At 43.2% G+C, this 21,092-nt stretch overlaps 1 protein-coding gene across 1 annotated transcript in view; it reads left to right on the top strand.

Annotated features, from left to right (window-relative positions):
• Positions 1-21,092, top strand: part of LOC139422469 (uncharacterized) — a 71,424-nt gene that overhangs the window by 32,715 nt on the left and 17,617 nt on the right. Inside the window, exons 4-7 of the mRNA XM_071173637.1 lie at positions 13,959-14,130; positions 15,822-16,007; positions 16,409-16,544; positions 18,875-18,972. Of these exons, the coding sequence (XP_071029738.1) occupies positions 13,959-14,130; positions 15,822-16,007; positions 16,409-16,544; positions 18,875-18,972 (592 nt within the window). The remainder of the gene's footprint in view (positions 1-13,958; positions 14,131-15,821; positions 16,008-16,408; positions 16,545-18,874; positions 18,973-21,092) is intronic.

The following is a 21,092-nucleotide window of genomic DNA, read 5'->3' on the forward strand; positions in this document are numbered from 1 at the left end:
TTTGTGCACACGTCAGTTCTTTTCGCTAATGGCCTGGATAGTGAGTTTGTTGTGTGCGGAGAACCTGTCTAGCTCCTCTATTCTCTTTGACGAGTCCTCGCTTAATTATTACAGGCGGAATCAACTTGTGATAGCTATAATTAGCCTAACGAGTTACGACGCTCCCGATGAAGAATCGGGCTTGTCTTATTAGCGAGCTAGCAGGCGGTCTGTTTTCCAGAGGTCGCTCCACTATGCCCAACTGATGGGGGCTGAACGAGAGGCATATTTTTTTATTTGTTGTGTACGTCTTTGTAAGTGAAATGTTGCTTGGGGAGATTTTTAGCTACTTTGTTTTGATATGTAAAACAGTAGTAAAACTTAGATGAACTGTTTGTTTGCTTGTTTCACAGGGAAAACAGGAACACACAGTATCTCACAGAATCAATGTGGCAACTATTTCCGCCTTCATGGGTGGGTATATTGAGAAAATGTTCTGTACATTAAGAAGTTAAAATACATGCAGTGAACTTGAAATCTACATTTTGTTGTGTTAGAGCCTGAATTTAAAATGTATTTATGTCACTGGCCTACACACAAGACTCCATAATGTCAAAGTGGAATTATGTTTTTAGAAAATCTTACAAATTAATAAAAAATGAAAAGTTGAAATTTCTTGAGTCAATAAGTATTATGGTGTTATGGCAAGTCTGAAAGTTCAGGAGTAAAAATGTGCTTCACAGGTCATATAATAAGTTGCATGGACTCACTCTTTGTGCAATAATAGTGTTTAATAAGATTTTTGACTGACTACCTCATCTCTGTACCCCACACATACAATTATCTTTAAGGTCCCTCAGTCGAGCAGTGAATTTCAAATACAGATTCAACCACAAAGACCAGGGAGGTATTCCAATGCCTCTCAAAGAAGTCCACCTATTGATAGATGGGTAAAATTTAAAAAAAGCAGACAATGAATATCCCTTTGAGCATGGTGAAGTTGTTAATTACCCTTAAGGATGGTGTATCAATACACCCAGTCACTACAAAGATACGTGCGTCCTTCCTAACTCAGTTGTCAGAGAGGAAGGAAACTGCTCAGGGATTTCACCACGAGGCTGTCATGGAAATTCTTACACAGGGACACTCAAAGTCAATCTTAAATTAATCATCCTTTATTTGTCAGTGCGCTGGAGAGGTTCCAACCAACTCAATGCACCATAGTACACATGTCAATCAGGAGCTCCCCCTGGGAAGTATCAGCAGTTGTCTTATATATGGCTATACACAGAGAAGTTATATTTGCATGATTTTGCATAATTATTTAATCATTACCATTTGGTTTCATTCATGTGACTGACCAATACTGGTTCATAACATGTCACAGACCAATACCTCACGAGGCTTCTTCTCTCTATGCTGAGACCTTAAAACGGAGAAATCTTTCATTCGTTCTCAAAACAAGGTCTGGGCGTACTTCCAAATTGTAGATACTGATAAGTGAGGATTCGTTAAGTCAGTCACTTGCATGAACACAGCAATTGTTTATTAGAACAGCACATGAATAAAACACAGAAATTAGTTATAAGAAAAGCACAAACATTACAATTCCCATTACAAGGCCAATGGTGACTTTAAAACAGTTACAGTTTAATGGCTGTGATAGGAAAAACTGAGGATGAATCAACAACATTGTAGCTACTCCACAACACTAACCTAAATGACAGAGTGAAAAGAAGGAAGCGTGTACAGAATAAAAACAGAGTGAAAAGAAGCAAGCCTGTACAAAACACCTGTTTGCAATAAGGCAATAAAGTAAAACTGCAAACAAACTGGCAAAGAAATTAACTTTATGTCCTGAATACAAAGTGTTATGTTTGGGGCAAATCCAACACAACACATCAATGAGCACTCAAGGGTGTGAATACTTATGTAAATGAGATATTTCTGGATTTCATTTTCAATACATTTGCAAAAAAAAAGTAAAAAAATATTTTCACTTTGTCAATGTGGGGTATTTGTTTGTAGATGGGTGACAATTCTTATTTTTTTTAATCCATTTTGCCTTCAGGCTGTAACACAACAAAATGTGGAATAAATCAAGGGAGATTAATACTTTCTTAAGGCACAGTACAGAATGGTTGACAAAATGAACCACAAAGGTCCCATATTTGTCATACATCCTCAATCTCAAAATGGTAAGCAAACAGCGTTACATGCTATAACACTTTTATTTTCAACCTTTGACATTGGTGCCATCCTATTTCTAATGGGCCCAAATTGCAGTCCAAAGCCCTGTATGTGGTGTGTCACTCTACACCGTAGTGGGTCTTGGCTGAAACCTGCTAATGCTGATCCGCCCGAGACATAGCCTTGTTATTGTCTTTTATTGTGTTACTATTCTTCTATTTTTGTTTGTTCATTTTCTTAATTTTTAACTCTACATTGTAGGGACAGGGCTAGTAAGTAAGCATTTCATGGCAAAGACTACACCATGTGACAAATGCAATTTGAAGTGTGTGTTTGCTGCCACTTATTGAACTCCAGTGGGTGGACGGATTCACAGGGAAGCGAGGAATGAGAGGGTATGTGTGTGTTTGTGTGTTAGCGAGCACACACGTGTGTGCATCCACAGAGCAAAGTGGCGCAGCGGCAAGGCAGAGACATTCCGTATCATACACTATGGGAACGCTTTTAATTTGACAGTGCCCTGGGATGGGGCATGCAGGATGTCTGCGCACAGACTTCAGTAATGCACCATAAAGTCTGTTTACCTTCACCGCTGTGAAGCTCTCACCGCTATTTTGTCTCCCGTCTGACCGCTCCCACCATCCTTAATGACCAGCGCTGTTTGATGGCGCAAAGCTAGCCACCCGTGTTCCTTAAAAAAAAGACTTCCCTTCGAGAGTTCAGCGGGCTGGTTGAAAGGTGTTTGTGTCAGAGCCCAGTGGTTTATTGGCATGGTCAGTCCGATCTCTGGTTGGTTCCTCGCCGTTTGACTTGACTGAGAAGGTTGAGAGAGGAAGGGCTGCAGGATATTTGTGAGGGAGTTTCTCAAGCGATCTTAACTTTGATATTGTTACGGATACAGAGAACTGGGTACTTGTGGAAGTAAGCATCTTTCGATAATGTTAATCACAGGAACATTAACGACCACAGCTGATATGACTGAATAGATTTAAACGGCCTGGACAGTTTGAATGGTGAATACAAACTATAACTTGAAATGAGTAACATGAAAAGATTACACTGGCTTAACTCGATCAATGAAAGTGTCACGCTCTGATGATAGGAAGGTGACACACCAGCCCATCTGCCTCCGTCTCCCATGAGCCCACTTGCTCTCTACAACTGGACTGTGACAGAGACAGAGAATACAAGCACACAGGCAGATATGCGCACACGCACGCACGCACACACACTTCAGATCTCACATACCGCAGACACTACACCCTGTGCTGGCTTTGCCCATCTATCCCGCATTGCAGGTGATGGAGGGAGGATGGACCAACAATGGATAAATCAAATCAAATCAAATTGTATTGGTCACCTACAGATGGTTAGCAGATGTTATTGTGAAATGCTTATGCTTCTAGATCTGACAGTGCAGCAGTATCTAACAGGTAATATCTAAGAATTCCACAACAAAACCTAATATCTAACAAATTCCACAGCAAAACCTAATAGCTAACAAATTCCACAGAAAATCCTAATACACACAATCTAGTAAAGGAATAGGATGAGAATATATAAGTATAAAATATATGGGTGAGCAGTGACAGAGCGGCTAAGATGCAATAATTATTAAAGAATAGATAGTGAAGTATACAGTATACATTACAGTATATACATATGAGATGAGTAATGCGTGATATGTAAACATTCTTAAAGTGGCATTATTAAAGTGACTAGTGTTCCATTTACTAAAGTGGCCAAATATATCAAGTCTGTAGGTAGGCAGCCACCTCTCTGTGCTAGTGGTGGCTATTTAACCATCTGATGGCCTTGAGATCTGATGCACCTGTACTGACCTCGCCTTCTGGATGGAAGCGGGGTGAACAGGCAGTGGCTCGGGTGGTTATTGTCCTTGATGATCTTTTTTGCCTTCCTGTGACATCGGGTGTTGTAGGTGTCCTGGAGGGAAGAGCCTTGCGGTTGTAGGCGGTGCAGTTGCCGTACCAGGCGGTGATACAGCCCGACAGGATGCTCTCAATTGTGCACCTGTAAAAGGTAGTGACAAACCACATTTTTTCAGCCTTCTGAGGTGTTTCAGCCTTCACCACACTGTCTGTGTGCGTGGACCATTTCAGTTTGTCGGTGATATGTACACCAAGAAACTTAAAACGTTCCACCTTCTCCACTGCTGTCCCGTCGATGTGGATAGGGGGGTGCTCCCTTTGCTGTTTCCTGAAGTCCACGATCATCTCTTTTGTTTTGCTGACATTAAGTGAGAGGTTATTTTCCTGACACCACATTCCCAGGGCCCTCACCTCCTCCCTGTAGGCTGTCTCGTCATTGTTTGTAATCAAGCCTACCACTGTTGTGTCGTCTGCAAACTTGATGGTTGAGTTGGAGGCGTGCATGGCCACGCAGTCGTGGGTGAACAGGGAGTACAGGAGGGGGCTGAGAACGCACCCTTGTGAGGCACAAGTGTTGAGGATCAGCGGAGTGGAGAGTGTTTCCTACCTTCACCACCTGGGGGCAGCGCGTCAGGAAGTCCAGGACCCAGTTTCACAGGGCGGGGTCGAGACCCATGGTCTCAAGCTTAATGATGAATTTGGAGGGTACTATGGTGTTGAATGCAGAGCTGTAGTCAATGAACAACGTTCTTACATAGGTATTCCTCTTGTCCACATGGGATAGGGCAGTGTGATAGCGATTGTATCGTCTGTGGACCTATTGGGGTGGTAAGCAAATTGAAGTGGGTCTAGGGTGACAGGTAGGGTGGAGGTGATATGATCCTTGACTAGTCTCTCAAAGCACTTCATGATGACAGATATGAGTGCTACGGGGCGATAGTAATTTGTTCAGTTACCTTACCTTTCTTGGGAACAGGAACAATAGTGGCCATCTTGAAGCATGTGGGGACAGCAGACTGGAATAGGGATTGATTGAATATGTTCGTAAACACACCAGCCAGCTGGTCTGCGCATGCTCTGAGGACGCGGCTATGGATGCCGTCTGGGCCGGCAGCCTTGCGAGGGTTAACATGTGTAAAAAGTTTTACTCACATCGGCCACGGAGAAGGAGAGTCCACAGTCTTTGGTAACGGGCCGCGTCAGTGGCAACGTATTGTCCTCAAAGCGTGCAAAGAAGTTGTTTAATTTGTCTGGAAGCAAGATGACGATGTCCTTCGACAGGGCTGGGTTTCTTTTTGTAATTCGTGATTGTCTTGTAGACCCTGCCACATACGTCTCATGTTTGATCCTTTGAATTGCGACTCCACTTTGTCTCTATACTGACACGTTGCTTGTTTGATTGCCTTACAGAGGGAATAACTACACTGTTTGTATTCAGCCATATTTCCAGTCACCTTGCCATGATTAAATACAGTGGTACGTGCTTTCAGTTTTGCTCGAATTCTGCCATCAATCCATGGTTTCTGGTTAGGGAAGTTAATGGTCACAGTGGGTACAACATGCTCACTGAGTCAGCATATACGTCAATATTATTATCTGAGGCTACCATGAACATATCCGATTGGTCAGACCAGCGTTGGATAGACCTACGCCCGGGCACTTCCTTTTTTAGTTTCTGCCTATAGGAGGGGAGCAACAAGATGGAGTCATGGTCAGATTTTCTAAAATGAGGGCAGGGGAGGGCCTTGTAGGATTGTGGAAGTTAGAGTCACAATGGTCAAGCGTGTTACTCGCTTGTGTACAGCAATCGATATTCTGATAGAATTTAGCCTTGTTCTCAAATTATCTTTGTTAAAATACCCAGCTAGAATAACTGCAGCCTCAAGATATATGGTTTCCAGTTTGCATAAAGTCCAGTGAAGTTCCTTGATGGCTGTCTTGGTGTCCGCTTGCAGGGGGATATACACGGCTGTGACCGAGGAGAGTTCTCTTGGGAGATAATATGGTTGGCATTTGATTGTGAGGAATTCTAGGTCAGGTGAACAAAAGGACTTGAGTTCCTGTATGTTGTTACAATTACACCATGAGTCGTTAATCATGAAACATACACCCCCACCCTTCTTCTTACCAGAGAGATGTTTATTCCTGTCAGTGCGATGCACTGAAAATCCCTTTGGTTGTATGGACTCCGACAGCATGTCCCCAGCTAGCCATGTTTCCGTGAAACAGAGCATGTTACAATCCTGGATATCTCTTTGGAATGCAACCCTTGCCCTGATTCCATCGACTTTGTTAACTAGGGACTGGACATTAGCGAGTAATATACTCGGAAGCGGTGGGTGGTGTGTGCGCATCCGAAGCCTCACTAGAAGACCGCTCTGGCACCTTCTCCTCCAGCTGTGTTTTGGGTCGGCCTCTGGAATCAGTTCAAATGCCCTGGGAGGCGCAGACAAATGATCCGCTTTGGGACAAAGCGTAGTGCTGGTTGTGCTGGTAAGTTGACGTCTCTCTGTAATCGAATAGGTCTTCTCGGTTGTATGTAATAACACTTAAGGTTTTCTGGGCTAACAATGTAAGAAATAATACATAAAAAACGAAATACTGCACAGTTTCCTAAGGACTAGAAGCGAAGCTGCCATCTCTATTAGCACCAATCAGTAAGCCATCGATCATGTGACACCATTCCTTCCCATGTGAAGACTCAATAGGACATTGAAGCCAAATGAAGTTGGTTAAGATGTCTCATGGAGACATAACATGTGTAGTTGGTGCTACTCCAGGAAGTGACGTTACAGGCCAGCTCAGTGCTGCCCCTCTCATTGAGTATCTCAAGTTGAAGGCCGACCGGGATATGCAGGCTGCCATTAGCAACTCAATTATCCTTATAACTTCCTCTGTGTGATCTTAAAATAATCAGTTATAGAACATGCATTGGTGTATTAGAAGCAATTATTGTTAACATGTTTGTCTTTGAAACATTTTTTTATTTACACAAAGGTTAACCACGAAGATCGACATTTTTCCATTCACTATGGAAAATTAGGAGATCCTGTTTTCTGGTAACAATGCCTGCAGTACCGCGGTCGGCCTTGAACGTTCAGTCGTTCTCCCCTGAGATGGACAAGGGAAGAAAGAGAGCAAAAGAGAGAATAGGAGAGACCGAGAAATAAAGAGGGGGAAGAAATACAGAAGGGAGGTGGGAGGACAAGACAGAAGGAAGGAAGTAAAAGAGAAAAAGGAGGAGGCAGAGAGATGGGCTGCCGTTAAACTCACTGTGTGTGAGTGTGCATGCTTGCGTGTGTGTGTGTGCGTGTGTTTCTTGCATGCGTGTGCATGCTTGTTTGCGTACATGTACGTGCATGTGTGTGTGTGTGTGTGTGTGTGTGCACGTGTATGTGTGCCCCCTGCACAGGGTGTGCTTCAGACATGTAGCCTGGGGGAGAGGGCCTTGTCGAGAGCAGACACAGCGTGGTTCCTGCCACAAACTGGGTCCTAATAAAGCGCCCGGGCATATGGCAGGACTGATTAGAATGGCAAACACGGTGAGCACACAGATAGAGCCACCCCCTCCTCTAACCTTCTTCACCCCCTGGGTGGGTTGCCAAAAGCTCCCCAACAAAAACAGTGGCAGAGAACAAAATTGGAATAGCAAAACATGGTTGCTCTTGAGGGGCGGCACCTTTTGTCCAATTACGGAAATACTTTAATTTTACATGGTTTTTCCTGAAGTGTTTTTTTTCTACCACAGGTACTACAGGTATTTATGCTTACAGATTTACTTCCATTGTATATGGAGAGAGGACTGAAAAATGACCTTATGCATAAATAAGTCCCCACAATTATAACTACAAGCCAAGGTATAGAAACTCAGAAGGCACACACCCTTGCTAATGACAGCAAGGCCACAAACACGTACGCAATTAGTATCACACCATGGGTGCGTTCGATATGGCACCCTATTTCCTATGTGCACCACTTTGGACCACTATATAGTGAATAGGGTGCCAATATAGTAAATTGAGTGCCATTTCAGATGCACCCCCATGCCTTTGATTCACGTATGATACTGCAGATAAAGGGTAGGTTTTTCATAACCATTCCCCAACCTTAATGTTTAAGTGAACACGTATCGTTCGAGTGTGATTCATGGAGGACCGTTTCGGTGGGGTGTTTTTGTCGTGGTTGGTGCAGGAGGAGAGACTTTGTGCTGACTGACTCCACGCTCACTCCCTCCGTCCTTTAAATGGCTCTTTTATGGCCCGGGTAACGATCCCCCCGTCGGCCGTCTCCATTCCGTCGCACTGCAGATAGAGACTGGCTGTTTTTTTGGTGTCCTCGATGTGGGGCTAAATGGTGTCCATATTAGGACAGCCTTAGTATCAGAAAGACTTATACAGCATTCACCGAAGTCCGATCCACTCACTGATGTACCACTGTCTGTTCCCTAAGCATGAAACTGTGTAGCCTCCATTCAAGCTATGAGTATAAGAAATGAAATGCTCCCAATTTGCACAGCTTGGGTTAAGGCATACAGAAGTACCAAAATAGTGACCATTAAATCAAGGGAAACAAAAATTTGACACATTATTCAATAGAACTGAGAAAATATTTTCATGATTATTACTTGGTAGGCCTATATTTATTTGCACCGACCTGAGCAGCTGATTGAGCGTAGAACCATGTAAAAAGTCCAAAACCAGGAAAAATATCCTAAACCAGGCAAAAGGTCCATGACTGTTATGTGCCTGGAGCCTTACCATTTAATAACTCCATCTAAAATAAGGATTAAATTGTGTAATTACTGCTATTGTTTATTTGCCTGACAACTCACCCTGAATTGAATTCCGCTGCTCTATCAATTGCTACATACATTCAGTCTGAAACTGCCATCCTAGAAGTTGTTTGTGTGACAAAATGAGGGGTGTCGTACAAAACAAATTAATCAGCGATTGGATCATCTCTAACAAATCAGAGTATCAAAGTTGATCATGTAGGCCAGCTCTGGCCCAACCCATCAGATTCTGGGACCAATCAGAATGGTCACAATATGTTTGCATTCTATGGATTGTCGGCAAGGGATGCAAATCCAGACCCATTGTGGAGAAGAACCGTTTTTCTCTTACTGTGGTGTTGTAGGTGTGGGCCAGGCGGCCAATAAAACCTATTGTGTACCCATAATGCCCCGGGGTTATGAGAAGAAGCCCCACGGCATCATATCTCCATTACATCAGTTGTGTGTGCATGCGTGTGTGTGTGTGTGTGCGTGCGTGTGCACCTGTCTGTGTGTTTACAGAAAGCACTACTGAGGAAGGGGGAACAAACATTTCTGTTGGAATCAATAACATGATAAATTCCTATATTTATCTGGGTTTTCATTTTAGATTAGTTCAATGCGTGGACCTATTTTTACTCTCATAAGACAATGACTGTCTATAACACTTAGATATCTTAGCCCTAGTTCACCGCTCCATCACCTCACCAAACTAAAAAATACACCACGTTCTCTTTGGAATAGCGTGGATAGAGTGCTTTCTGAAACCATGCAGTGGTAGTTCGTCCCGTTGACAATAGTTTGCTCTTTGGGCGTGGAATGGGTTAAGCACACCTCTGTTTCATACAGCGCGCCAGAGCAGTTCTTCCAGTGTCGGGAGAAATGGTCATGCATATTGATATATGTTAATTGCATGCAAATAAAGGTTGCTTCTCTACAACACCCACAACGGAAGCACAATCATGGCCTCGGATTGGGACAAACTCTTTTCACTCCGTGGGCGGTGGTATACATTACAGTGGCCGTGGTTTTCAAAGCTCAAGGACTGTCCGATGCACATGCACTTTCAACTGGAAACCCTCCGCCTGGGACCTCATTCATAACTTAAACTATGGTGGGTTAATACTTATAGTTTACAAATGCACTTTCATATTAGTGCATACTTTTGCTTAATTTCCTCTTCATCTATTGGTTAATATTCTCCACTCCCCTTTAATTTCTGGTCATTCATTTCACCTGTCACTGCTGTGCTCCCTGAAGAAGGCCTGTGAGCCGCAACGTGTTGGTGTATTTACATTTACGTTTACTATTCAATAGCCACTAAAATAAAGGCTTTTTAACTTTTCCACAAGAGTGCCTTGGTTTTTTAAAGCATAACTTACTTTGGTTGCTATAAATTATACCCCATTCTCCGAATACATGTTTTTATTTAACTAGGCAAGTCAGAACAAATTATTATTTTTAATTACAGCCTACCCCGGCCAAACCTGGACTATGCTGGGCCAATTGTGCACCACCCTATGGGACTCCCAATCCCAATCGTATGTGATACAGCCTGGATTCAAACCAAAGACTGAAATGACACCTCTTGCATTGAGATGCAGTGACTTAGACCGCTGCACCACTCGGAATCACCTCTCTATCTATCTTCATTTGATGCCAAAACAGCGGTCCCTATTTGCTAGCCAACAAACAATGTCAATCTACTAAATTTACCTGAATGAAATATAGAAAATGTATGTGTGTGGCCATAAAAGACAGAAGGTAACAATGTAGGTGAGATTTAATCAAATTTCACTGCGATTGGTTAGTCAACATGCAATAATACCTGTCAATCGCTGAGATGAATTATTTGCATTGCTGGCTTCATTAAAAACGGCTAATCGGATGGATTTTTTAAAATCTTATTTATTTCTTGGGGTTCTATACATGAGACCAACTTTACCATATTATCCTGGAGGCATACTTACACAACCAGTCTCGTTACTTTGCGTGAGTGATATCTCTCAACTTCAAACAATGCGAAATTTGAAAAGAAAATCATTTGTTTAGCTTCTTTCTATTCTGTGACTGCATGAAATAGCAAACATAATGTGAATTCAGCGATTAACATTTGTTTACTTCATCTTTGGGGCTCCCTGATCAAACTGTAACATCCATTACTGTAGTTAAGTTTAGCCAAACTGTACTTTATGGCTTAGCAGTGTGTTAAAAAGATTCCACGATCCGAACATGAGCAAATTATTGGCTTGTTCTCGATACTGTGTGGATTCCACTGAAATCTACGCCCACCGTTATGTATAGCACTGCCCACCAACCAGAATGGCGTGAAAAGAGTATTCCCCCTTGGATTCACATGTGGACGCGTTAGAACAGACCCAGAGTCTGTTTCTGTGGTGGCAGAAATGCTAAAAGGCTTATATTCGTGGTTAGTATAGTTTTTGGTGCTCTTTGAACCAGCAATTGACGGTAAAAACATGACTTCTCAACACAGAGGTTGAAGCATTCATAACGGATGGGCACTACATCAACATATGAATTACTTTGCAATCTCGGGAGAAAATAGAACGTTTACGCTGCACAGTAATATTGCCATCGCTAACATACCTCATGGTTTATTTTAGGGATGAGAAGACGCTTTGTGATTCCTTAGTTAAAGGGAGTTTTGAAATCTGAAGATAACGTTAACCGCGACACCGTAAACCGATCATATTCAGTTTCAAACATTAACGTCTGCGCTGCACAGGTATACGATTGGTCTTTACCTTTTTAGTGCAATAAACTTTGTCGTTTCTTTAGCACATTAGCACGTTTCTTTAGCACATTAGCATGTTTCTTTCGCCGTTATGCCTGAATTCGGCCCAAAACCAACTGTAGTGTTGAGATCGGTTGTATGAAACCAATCAGTATGTCATGAAAAGCTCTCAACCGTGCCAGCCCGCTCTTCATTTCTATTCAGTTCCACTCACCATAAGTTTGTCGTCTGAACTGTGCGTTAGATCACCAGCAAGTTAAATAATTGACACCTGCCAAAGCATAGGACCTGAAAAACAAGCCACGATGAACATATTACCCCTTTGCAGCCAGCCCCTCTCCCTTGCCCCCCCCCCCCCCCTCCACTCCTATCCTCTATCTTCTATTTCCTTCATCCCCTTCCTCTGTGTGCGGTTTCAGAGGGAGGAAGTAGTTGGCACTTATAGCGAGCCCCTCTCTCTCTCTCTCTCACACGCCCCGTGAATGAGGCCGGGGGGACTGCAGCTCAGCGCTCTGCGCATGGCCGCCTGTTTAGTATTCGTCTCACGTCTGGCCGAGGGAGCCGCATTAAATTGGGATCAGGCAGATTAGAGTCTAATATAGTGGGCTATTAAAGGCTGCGAGCCATGGGTTAGAGCCAGAGCAGGGGCCCACTCTCCCAGCATCCTAGAGTAGCCCTGTGTGCTGCATGCCCACTTCCCCCCTACCTACCTAGTCTCTCACGCCACATATACACACACACACACGCGTGCACGTTCGCAGATGGATGGATGTATGCATGCTTACACGTAGGCACAGACCAACGCACACAAACACACGCACACCACTTTAGTACAGAGACGGATGCAGGGAGGTCATGTTTTTTTGGGGAGATTTGAATTAATTGTCATGTTGTTTCATGTTATGAGGTGCCTCTGCTATTTTGGGTTTTACAACATGAAATACGCAAAGCTATAAAGGTTATTGGTGCTATAGTGTGCTTGATGAAGTGCTTCTTAGTGTTTGAATCGTTTTTCAAAGGCTTTTTCCTGGCATTTGTATGATTATTAAGGAGTGATTAAGATGTTTTTATCTTCTATTCTATTTGATTTGCTATTGTTCTCTGTTTTAGTCTTGTCCAGTTAATTCTACACAAGTATCCATAAACTTTGTCCAACTCTGTGAATTCTGACAAAACATTGATACTCATTGATATACTGTATATTCTCTCCTTAACATTGAACAGGCATTATTGCCTGAGTTGCAGAAGTTGGAGCTACTATATTAAACAGAGGGGGATTTGCAGATGGATCATTGAACCATATTACTGAGTGGTCTGACCTTTGTGACATTGGCCATAAAAGACAGATGGTAACAATGTAGGTGACATTCACTGTTATCGCAATGGACCATATCATCACTACTTAACGTCATCTTCATATTGATTCATACCAGAACTAAATGTCCTAGGGAATATGAAAAAACTATCCCAAACTAGGGTTGTGAAATTCCAAGAACTCTCCCAAAAAGCCCCAGGTTTTCAGAATTCATGGTTTGAAGATTTACAGAATCAGAAGGGAATAAGCAAGATTTTTTTGGACTTTTGCAACACTAATCCAAACTATTGATAACACAGTGATATGAGGTTGCGTCAAACAGTTTGTTCATTATTTTGTTTTGCTTGTCAGGAGGTGAAAAAGGAGTTTGCGTGCACTTCAATCAGATGCAATTTCAGCGTTTTAATTGCATCTGATTGAAGTGTGTGGAGGCCCCGTTTTCACTCAATCATATGCATTTCCCACTTGGCACAGACATCAATTCAACATTTATTCCACGTTGGTTCCACGTCATTTCATTGACAATGTTTATTCAACCAGTGTGTGCCCAGCGGATTACTCCTGCACCTTTACTGAGCTTGGCGACTGGGTGTGCAGTAGATCATCTCAGTGTCGTACTGTTTGCTTTGTCTGTTGCATTTGTCAGTGGAGTTAACAATCAAGTTAACTTGCTTATGCGCTTCCTGGGTGCAAGACATAGAGCATTGTTGCAGTACAACAATACTGTATCACGAACACAATGCACAACAAAACTTCAAACTTCAGTCTTCCCATTTAATGGTAATTTCGGAGTTGAGCCTTTACTGTGGATGTGGTTTCAGAGAACTCAGGAACATTGCATTTAAAAGGAGCATTGTCGACCTCAGACTGTAAACATGATACACATACCACAAATACCGATACAGCGAGAGCAGTATCCATAACAAACAACATTTCCTCTTCTCAAACAGAGTTTAAAAAAAAATCTTTGCACCTGGAACTACTTCTTATATGGCAATCAAGATACAGCTAGAGCAGTTATAAAGTCTAACTACTTCCTGTATTCTCCTATCCTTCCAGACATCCCCTATTCCCACTGCTGGCCCTGCTGTTTGAGAAGTGTGAGCAGGCCACCCAGGGCTCTGAGTGCATCACCTCTGCCAGCTTCGATGTGGACATCGAGAACTTTGTGCATCAGCAGGAGCAGGACCACAAGCCATTCTTCAGCGAGGACCCCGACCTGGACAACCTGGTTAGTACCCTGCCTGGGGGGCATTTCAACAGTCTAATGTGGCTTTGAAGTATCTCAATAGTCTAGCATGACTTCTTCATTGAGGAGGCACCTCAAACGGCTTCCTCAGGTTGAAGAAGTATCTACATTTTTTAACATTGCTTACTAATGTTGAGGATGACTTGCTTCCTCTACTGGTGGAGGCAGTCATTACATATCCCTTTACATATTTTATTTCCCACTCATATCAAGTTGTCTTATTTCCTACATGTACATGGTTCTCTCTTCTAGACTATCAATTAGCTCTCTCTCTCTCTCTCTCTCTCTCTCTCTCTCTCTCGCTCTCTCTCTCTCTCTCTCTCTCTCTCTCTCATGCAGACACATCTACCCCTTTCCCTTCCATCTCCTTTGTCTCTCTAAAATGTATTTATATTCAGCCGTTCTCTCTCTTTTCCCCTTTCCCACTCTCCCCCCTCATGATCTTTCCCTCCCACCCTTCCATGACAGCTAGCAGTAATTAGAAATTAGGAGAAATAGGGAAGGTGGCTGGGGAGAGAGAGAGATGGAAGGTCGGCTCTCATCATTATGGGGGTACTCGGCCGACAAGTGGTGCGGCAGTCAATTAACCCCGCATCTGTGTGCTTTACGAGGTGCCGGCCGTGGACTGGCCCTGGCACACACTAACTCTTCCACAGGACAGTAATGCTGAAGCTGACTGGCCGAGATGGCACTTGGCTCCCGATTAAACAAGCGGCAGTAATTGGCAGATTTATCTCCTCCTTGGCCAAGCACTTTTCCGCCCCATTCTGGTGCCCTTGAGTGCTGACTTTGAGGGAGTGAGCACTGGGAGGAGAAGCCTGGTTGGAAAAAGGACAAAGTTTGGATCATAGTGAAGGATTTTGAGAGGGCTCATGGATTAGCAGGTGTTATGTCAAGGGCTATCTTAGAACGTTCAGAGACTGACTAAGGCTAGCACATCATTTGTAAGGCACATGAGGGGGCTGTCCAGAAACAATATTATTATTTACCTTTGGTTCAAACTGGAGAAGGCAACCATTGAGCTAGCCAATGTTGAGCAAGCATAGCATTCAGGCTAGCATGTAGCCTTCTTCCCTAGTCATTGAGCCTGCTGGCTTTGCCTCTCTCTTCTCAGATGGTGAAGGCCGTCCAGGTGACCAGGTTCAGTCCTGGGTTCAAATACTATTTCAAATATCTCAAATACTTTCACATACATTTGAAATAAGTGTTCAGATATATTTTTATTTGAAAAGACAAGAAGTTGAAAATGTTAATGTATTTGGAAATACATTTGGAGGGTATTTGAACAATTCAAATACACTGCCTCATATACACTCCCATGCATTTATCCAGATATTTGAAAATAGTATTTGAAGTATGTATTTGAAAATTCTCTTAAATACAATTGATCAAATAACCATTCAAATACTAAAATAAAAGTACATGTTTTTGGCTGTGTATTTGTAAATACTCAATACACACCAAAAATATATATTTTTTTATCAGATACTCAAATACAAATGCATTTGAACATAGGTCTGCTAAGGTTACACCTTTCTGAAATTGGAGAAATCAACAATAGAGCTAGCTCAAGTTGAGCCAATCTAGACTAGCATTCAGGCTAGCATGTAGCATCCTTCCTTCCCCAATCATTGAGCTTGCATATATTCTTCTCTCTCTCTCTCCCTCCCGAGATGGTGAAGGCCATCCAGGTGCTGAGGATCCACCTTCTGGAGCTGGAGAAGGTCAACGAGCTCTGCAAGGACTTCTGCAACCGCTACATCACCTGCCTCAAGACCAAGATGCACAGCGACAACCTGCTTCGCAATGACCTGGGCGGGCCCTACTCGCCCTCGCACACCTCGCTCAGCCTGCAGCAGGTAAGGCGGACACTTACAAATATGCACACTGGTGCACGCATGCACATACTTACAAACTCTAAACATAGTGTATCTGGTATGCACTTTGAAGGAGCCAACTGCGTTTTTTATGTTTTAGTGTTTTTCTGAAAGACCATTATACTTGTGTCCAAACATCTGAGCTGTATAATTTGTCTAATACATTGTGTAACGTTTGGATAGAAATACGTTTTGAAGAACAGATATGTCTCCTACATGTAGCACTAAGGAATCATCAGCTCTGTTCATGGCATTTTTATCCGCAACGTTCAGTACTTTCATGTTTCAAGTTTAAAATTGTATTAGTCGTATGTACATCCTGAACGGCCCTTCTCAACCCCCTTACTGGTTCCTTCTCTTCCTATGACCTCTGACCTCACCAGGACCTCCTCCAGACATCCTCTCCGTCCATGACATCTGTCTCCAGCTCCGTCAACTCCTCGGGCATCATGATGCCCACCGGGACCCTGCAACAGGGTAACATTGCCATGACTACCATCAACTCCCAGGTGGTGTCAGGTGAGAAGCCTTTCCACCTTCCTCAACCCAGTTCTATGGGTACCTCACCTTCCCTGATATTGCATCATACAACAAGTGTTCTTTATACCTCTACATTGTAGTGACATAGGCAGAAACAATTGCAGTATATGTACAAATTGTACAAAGTGTTCCACCCTGCATGCACAACATTTAAAATTTAAACAACATTAGGGTGAGAGAAGGTTTAGCCACAATGTTTTGCATTAAGTATTTATCTATTATTATTTCAGCAACTGCTTGCTGGTAGGTCACATCATATCCTACATCAAATGGAGGCTGTTGACATATAATTATGAAAATACATTTTGTGTTAATGAAGGTGTTCTACACTATATATACAGAAGTATGTGGACACCCCTCCAAATTTGCCACACCCGTTGCTGACAAGATTTAAAAATTGGGCACATAGCCATGCAATCTCCATAGACTAACATTGTCAGTAGAATGGCTCGTTGTCACGATTGTCGTTGGAATGAGGTGAGGACCAAGGTGCAGCATGGTAAGCGTACATTTGAACTTTATTTAAAAATGACGCCAACAAAACGAAGAACAAAAAAACAACCGTGAAGCTTTGGGCTATGTGCCCTGAACAACTACAAAGTTAACTTCCCACAAAACAGGTGGGGGAAAGGGGTACCTAAGTATGGTTCTCAATCAGAGACAACGATAGACAGCTGTCCCTGATTGAGAACCATACCAGGCCAAGACATAGAAATAAAAAACATAGAAAAAATGACATAGAATGCCCACCCTAGTCACACCCTAGCCTAACCATAATAGAGAATAAAAAGCCTCTCTATGGCCAGGGCGTGACACACGTACTGAAGAGCTCAGTGACTTTCAACGTGGCATCGTCATTAGATGACAACTTTCCAACAAGTCAGTTCGTAAAATGTCTCCTCTGCTAGAGCTGCCCCAGTAAGTGCTGTTATTGTGAAGTGGAAACTTTTAGGAGAAACAATGGCTCAGCCGTGAAGTGGTAGGCAACACAAGCTCACAGAACAGGACTGCCGAGTGCTGAAGCACATAAAAATTGTCTGTCCTAGGTTGCAACACTCGCTACTGTGTTCCAAACTGCCTGTGGAATCAAAGTCAGCACAAGAGCTGTTCGTCGGAAGCTTCATGAAAGGGATTTCCAAGGCCTAGCAGCTGCACACGAGCCTAAGATCACTATGCACAATGCCAAGCATCGGCTTGTGTGGTGTAAAGATCGCCCCCATTGGACTCGCATTGGACACGGAAATGCGTTGGAGCAGTGAAAACGTGTTCTCTGGAGTGATGAATCACGTTTTACCATTTGGCAGTCCAACGGACTAATCTGGGTTTGGCAGATGCCAGGAGAACACTACATTCCCCAATGTAAAGTGCCAACTGTAAAGGTTGGTGGAGGAGGAATAATGGTCTGGGGCTATTTTTCATGGTTCGGACTAGGCCCCTTAGTTCCAGTGAAGGGAAATCTTAACGCTACAGCATATATTGACATTCTAGACAATTCTGTGCTTCCAACTTTGTGGAAACAGTTTGGGATGGATCTTTCCTGTTTCAGCATGACACTGCCCCTGAGCACAAAGCAAGGTACATGCAGAAATGGTTTGTCAAGATCGGTGTGGAAGACCTTGACTGGCCTGCACAGAGCCCTGACCTCAATCCCATCAAACACCTTTGGGATGATTTGGAACGCCGACTGCGAGCCAGGCCTAATCACCCTACATCAGTGCCCGACCTCACTGATGCTCTTGTGGATGAATGGAAGCAAATCCCCGCAGAAATGTTCCAACATCTAGTGGAAATCCTTCCCAGAAGAGTGGAGGCTGTCATAGCAGCAAAGGGGGACCAACTCCATATTAATGCCCATGATTTTTGAACGAGATGTTCAACGAGCAGGTGTCCACATACATTTGGTAATGTAGTGTATATCACTCAAAAGTGTGGCTGGGTTTCTTGTTATTATGTACAGCGAAATGTTACCCCTGCCCTCCAGAAATCCCTTTCAACTCAGAATAATAATCTCATTCCATCTTTCTCTTTGATCGTAAGACATTCAAAGCTCAAATTAATACCCGTGATTAGAGAATCGAAATTAGTGCTAATTAGTAGCAAAAGAACAACTCATGAAAGAATACAGCTTTTCTTTTCGTGCTTCATTCGCACCGATGTGCTTTTGCCTTACTTGTTTACATGTTGTTGTTGTTGTTATTGTTTTGGTAGGGTTAGATAATAGAGCTCTCGAGCCGAAATGGTGCAAGGCCGACTGCTTTTCACAGAAGAAGAAGCCACTCGACTCTTATGACCGCAAATTATCCCCTCAGGTGGCACCTTGTATCAGCCGGTTGCCATGGTGACGTCGCAAGGGCAGGTGTTAACCCAGGGACTCTCCCAGGGGACCATCCAGATCCAGAATTCACAGGTGAGGCCGTCAGCTGCTCTTCTAGCATTTACCTGCCTCTTCTGCCATAAGATGTAGAGATGGATAATGTCTAACAACTCCAAATACTCTCACTGTCATGCATATCATTGTTTGTGCTTGCCATTAGCTGTCATCAAGTGGTGGGCCTCTGTTATGAACATGTTACGATAGTGTGAAATGAATATTAGAGTAATAGTGTAAAAGCTAACGTATCATTGGTAAGCTTATGACATTTCAGCACACTGTTTTTGCAAGGTATCACTGTCGTGGGACAGACATTGCCGTTCCCAGGTTATGCTAACATTTCAGCCTTTAGCCTATGTGCTAACATTTCCTCCTTGACAAAATGTTTGTACAATTTTACCTTTATTTAACTAGGCAAGTCAGTTAATAACAAATTCTTATTTTCAATGACGGCCTAGGAACAGTGGGTTAACTGCCTGTTCAGGGGCAGAACGACAGATTTGTACCTTGTCAGCTTGGGGGTTTGAACTTGCAAGCTTCCGGTTACTAGTCCAACACTCTAACCACTAGGCTACCCTGCCACCCAAGGGACTTGATTATTTTAATTTGAAGTCCAACACACCTGCAAAGAAAGCTCTAAATGTCATAGTTTGCGAGTGCATGTCCCTTTAAACTCCTACAATCCCCATGCCCTGAAGAACCTCACATAGGTGGTCAATATTTGAGTCAGACTGTCAGACCACCCGTATGCTCGCCTACGGAGTAGACTGTGGGGTGCTCTGCTCTGCAGGCGTATTAGAAAGCCACAGTGTCAGCCAGGCAGGTAATTCTGTGTTTGACAGACAGCGGCAGCCTCAGTGAATACCCAGGACCCAGCCGAGGCGGCACTCTACACGTGGTCTGGGAATAGAGTGCAGCCCCGTAGCTACATCACCGACAAGCTCCCGGTAATGATACCCCGGCTTGGTGCCGCCAATTAATTCAACCCCGCTTTTCCGGAACACAAATTCCCAGGGCCGAGGGGGATAGGGGGAGGGATTTCCACGTGACACCCCAGCTGCACCTGTAATAAGGCTTATTTTATGCTGTGTGTGTGTGTGTGTGTGTGTGTTTCATATATTTACAGTGCCTTCAGAAAGTATTCACACCACTTGACTTTTTCAACATTTTGTTGTGTTACAGCCAGAATTTAAAATGAATTACATTTTCTTTTAATTGTCACATGACACACAATACCCCATAATGTCAAAGTGGAATTATGTTTTTATACATTTTTACAAATGAATTAAAAATTAATAGCTGAAATGTCATGAGTCAATAAGTATTCAACCCCTTTATTATGGCAAGCCTAAATAAGTTCAGGAGTAAAAATGTGCCTAAATGACAGTGTGAAAAGAAGGACGCCTGTACAGAATACAAATATAAAAAAACTCACATAATTAGTTAAATAAAGTCCACCTGTGTGCAATCTAAGTGTCACATGATCTGTCACTTGATATCAGTACATATACACCTGTTCTGAAAGGCCCCAGAGTCTGCAACACCACTAATCAAGGGGCACCACCAAGCAAGCGGCACCATGAAGACCAAGGAGCTCTCCAAACAGGTCAGGGACAAAGTTGTGGAGAAGTACAAATCAGGGTTGGGTTATTTTTTTATATCAGCAACTTTGAACATCCTATGGAGCACCATTAAATCCATAAAAAATGGAAAGAATACGGCACCACAACAAACCTGCCAAAAGAGGGCCACCCACCAAAACTCACAGACTAGGCAAGGAGGGCATTAATCAGAGAGGCAACAAAGAGACCAAAGATAATCCCGAAGGAGCTTCAAAGCTCCACAGCGGAGATTGAAGTATCTGTCCATAGGACTATTTTAAGCTATACCCTCCACAGAGCTGGGCTTCACGGAAGAGTGGCCAGAAAAAAAACATTGCTTATAGAAAGAAATAAGCAAACACATTTGGTGTTCACCAAAATGGCATGTGGGAGACACCCCAAAACATATGGAAGAAGGTACTCTAGTCAAATTAGACTAAAATTGAGCTTTTTGGCCATCAAGGAAAATGCTCTGTCTGGTGCAAACCAAACACCTCTCATCACCCCGAGAATACCATCCCCACAGTGAAGCATGGTGGTGACAGCATCATGCTG

Source organism: Oncorhynchus clarkii, chromosome 12, assembly GCF_045791955.1.
Source record: "Oncorhynchus clarkii lewisi isolate Uvic-CL-2024 chromosome 12, UVic_Ocla_1.0, whole genome shotgun sequence".
Classification (NCBI taxonomy): Eukaryota; Metazoa; Chordata; class Actinopteri; order Salmoniformes; family Salmonidae; genus Oncorhynchus; species Oncorhynchus clarkii.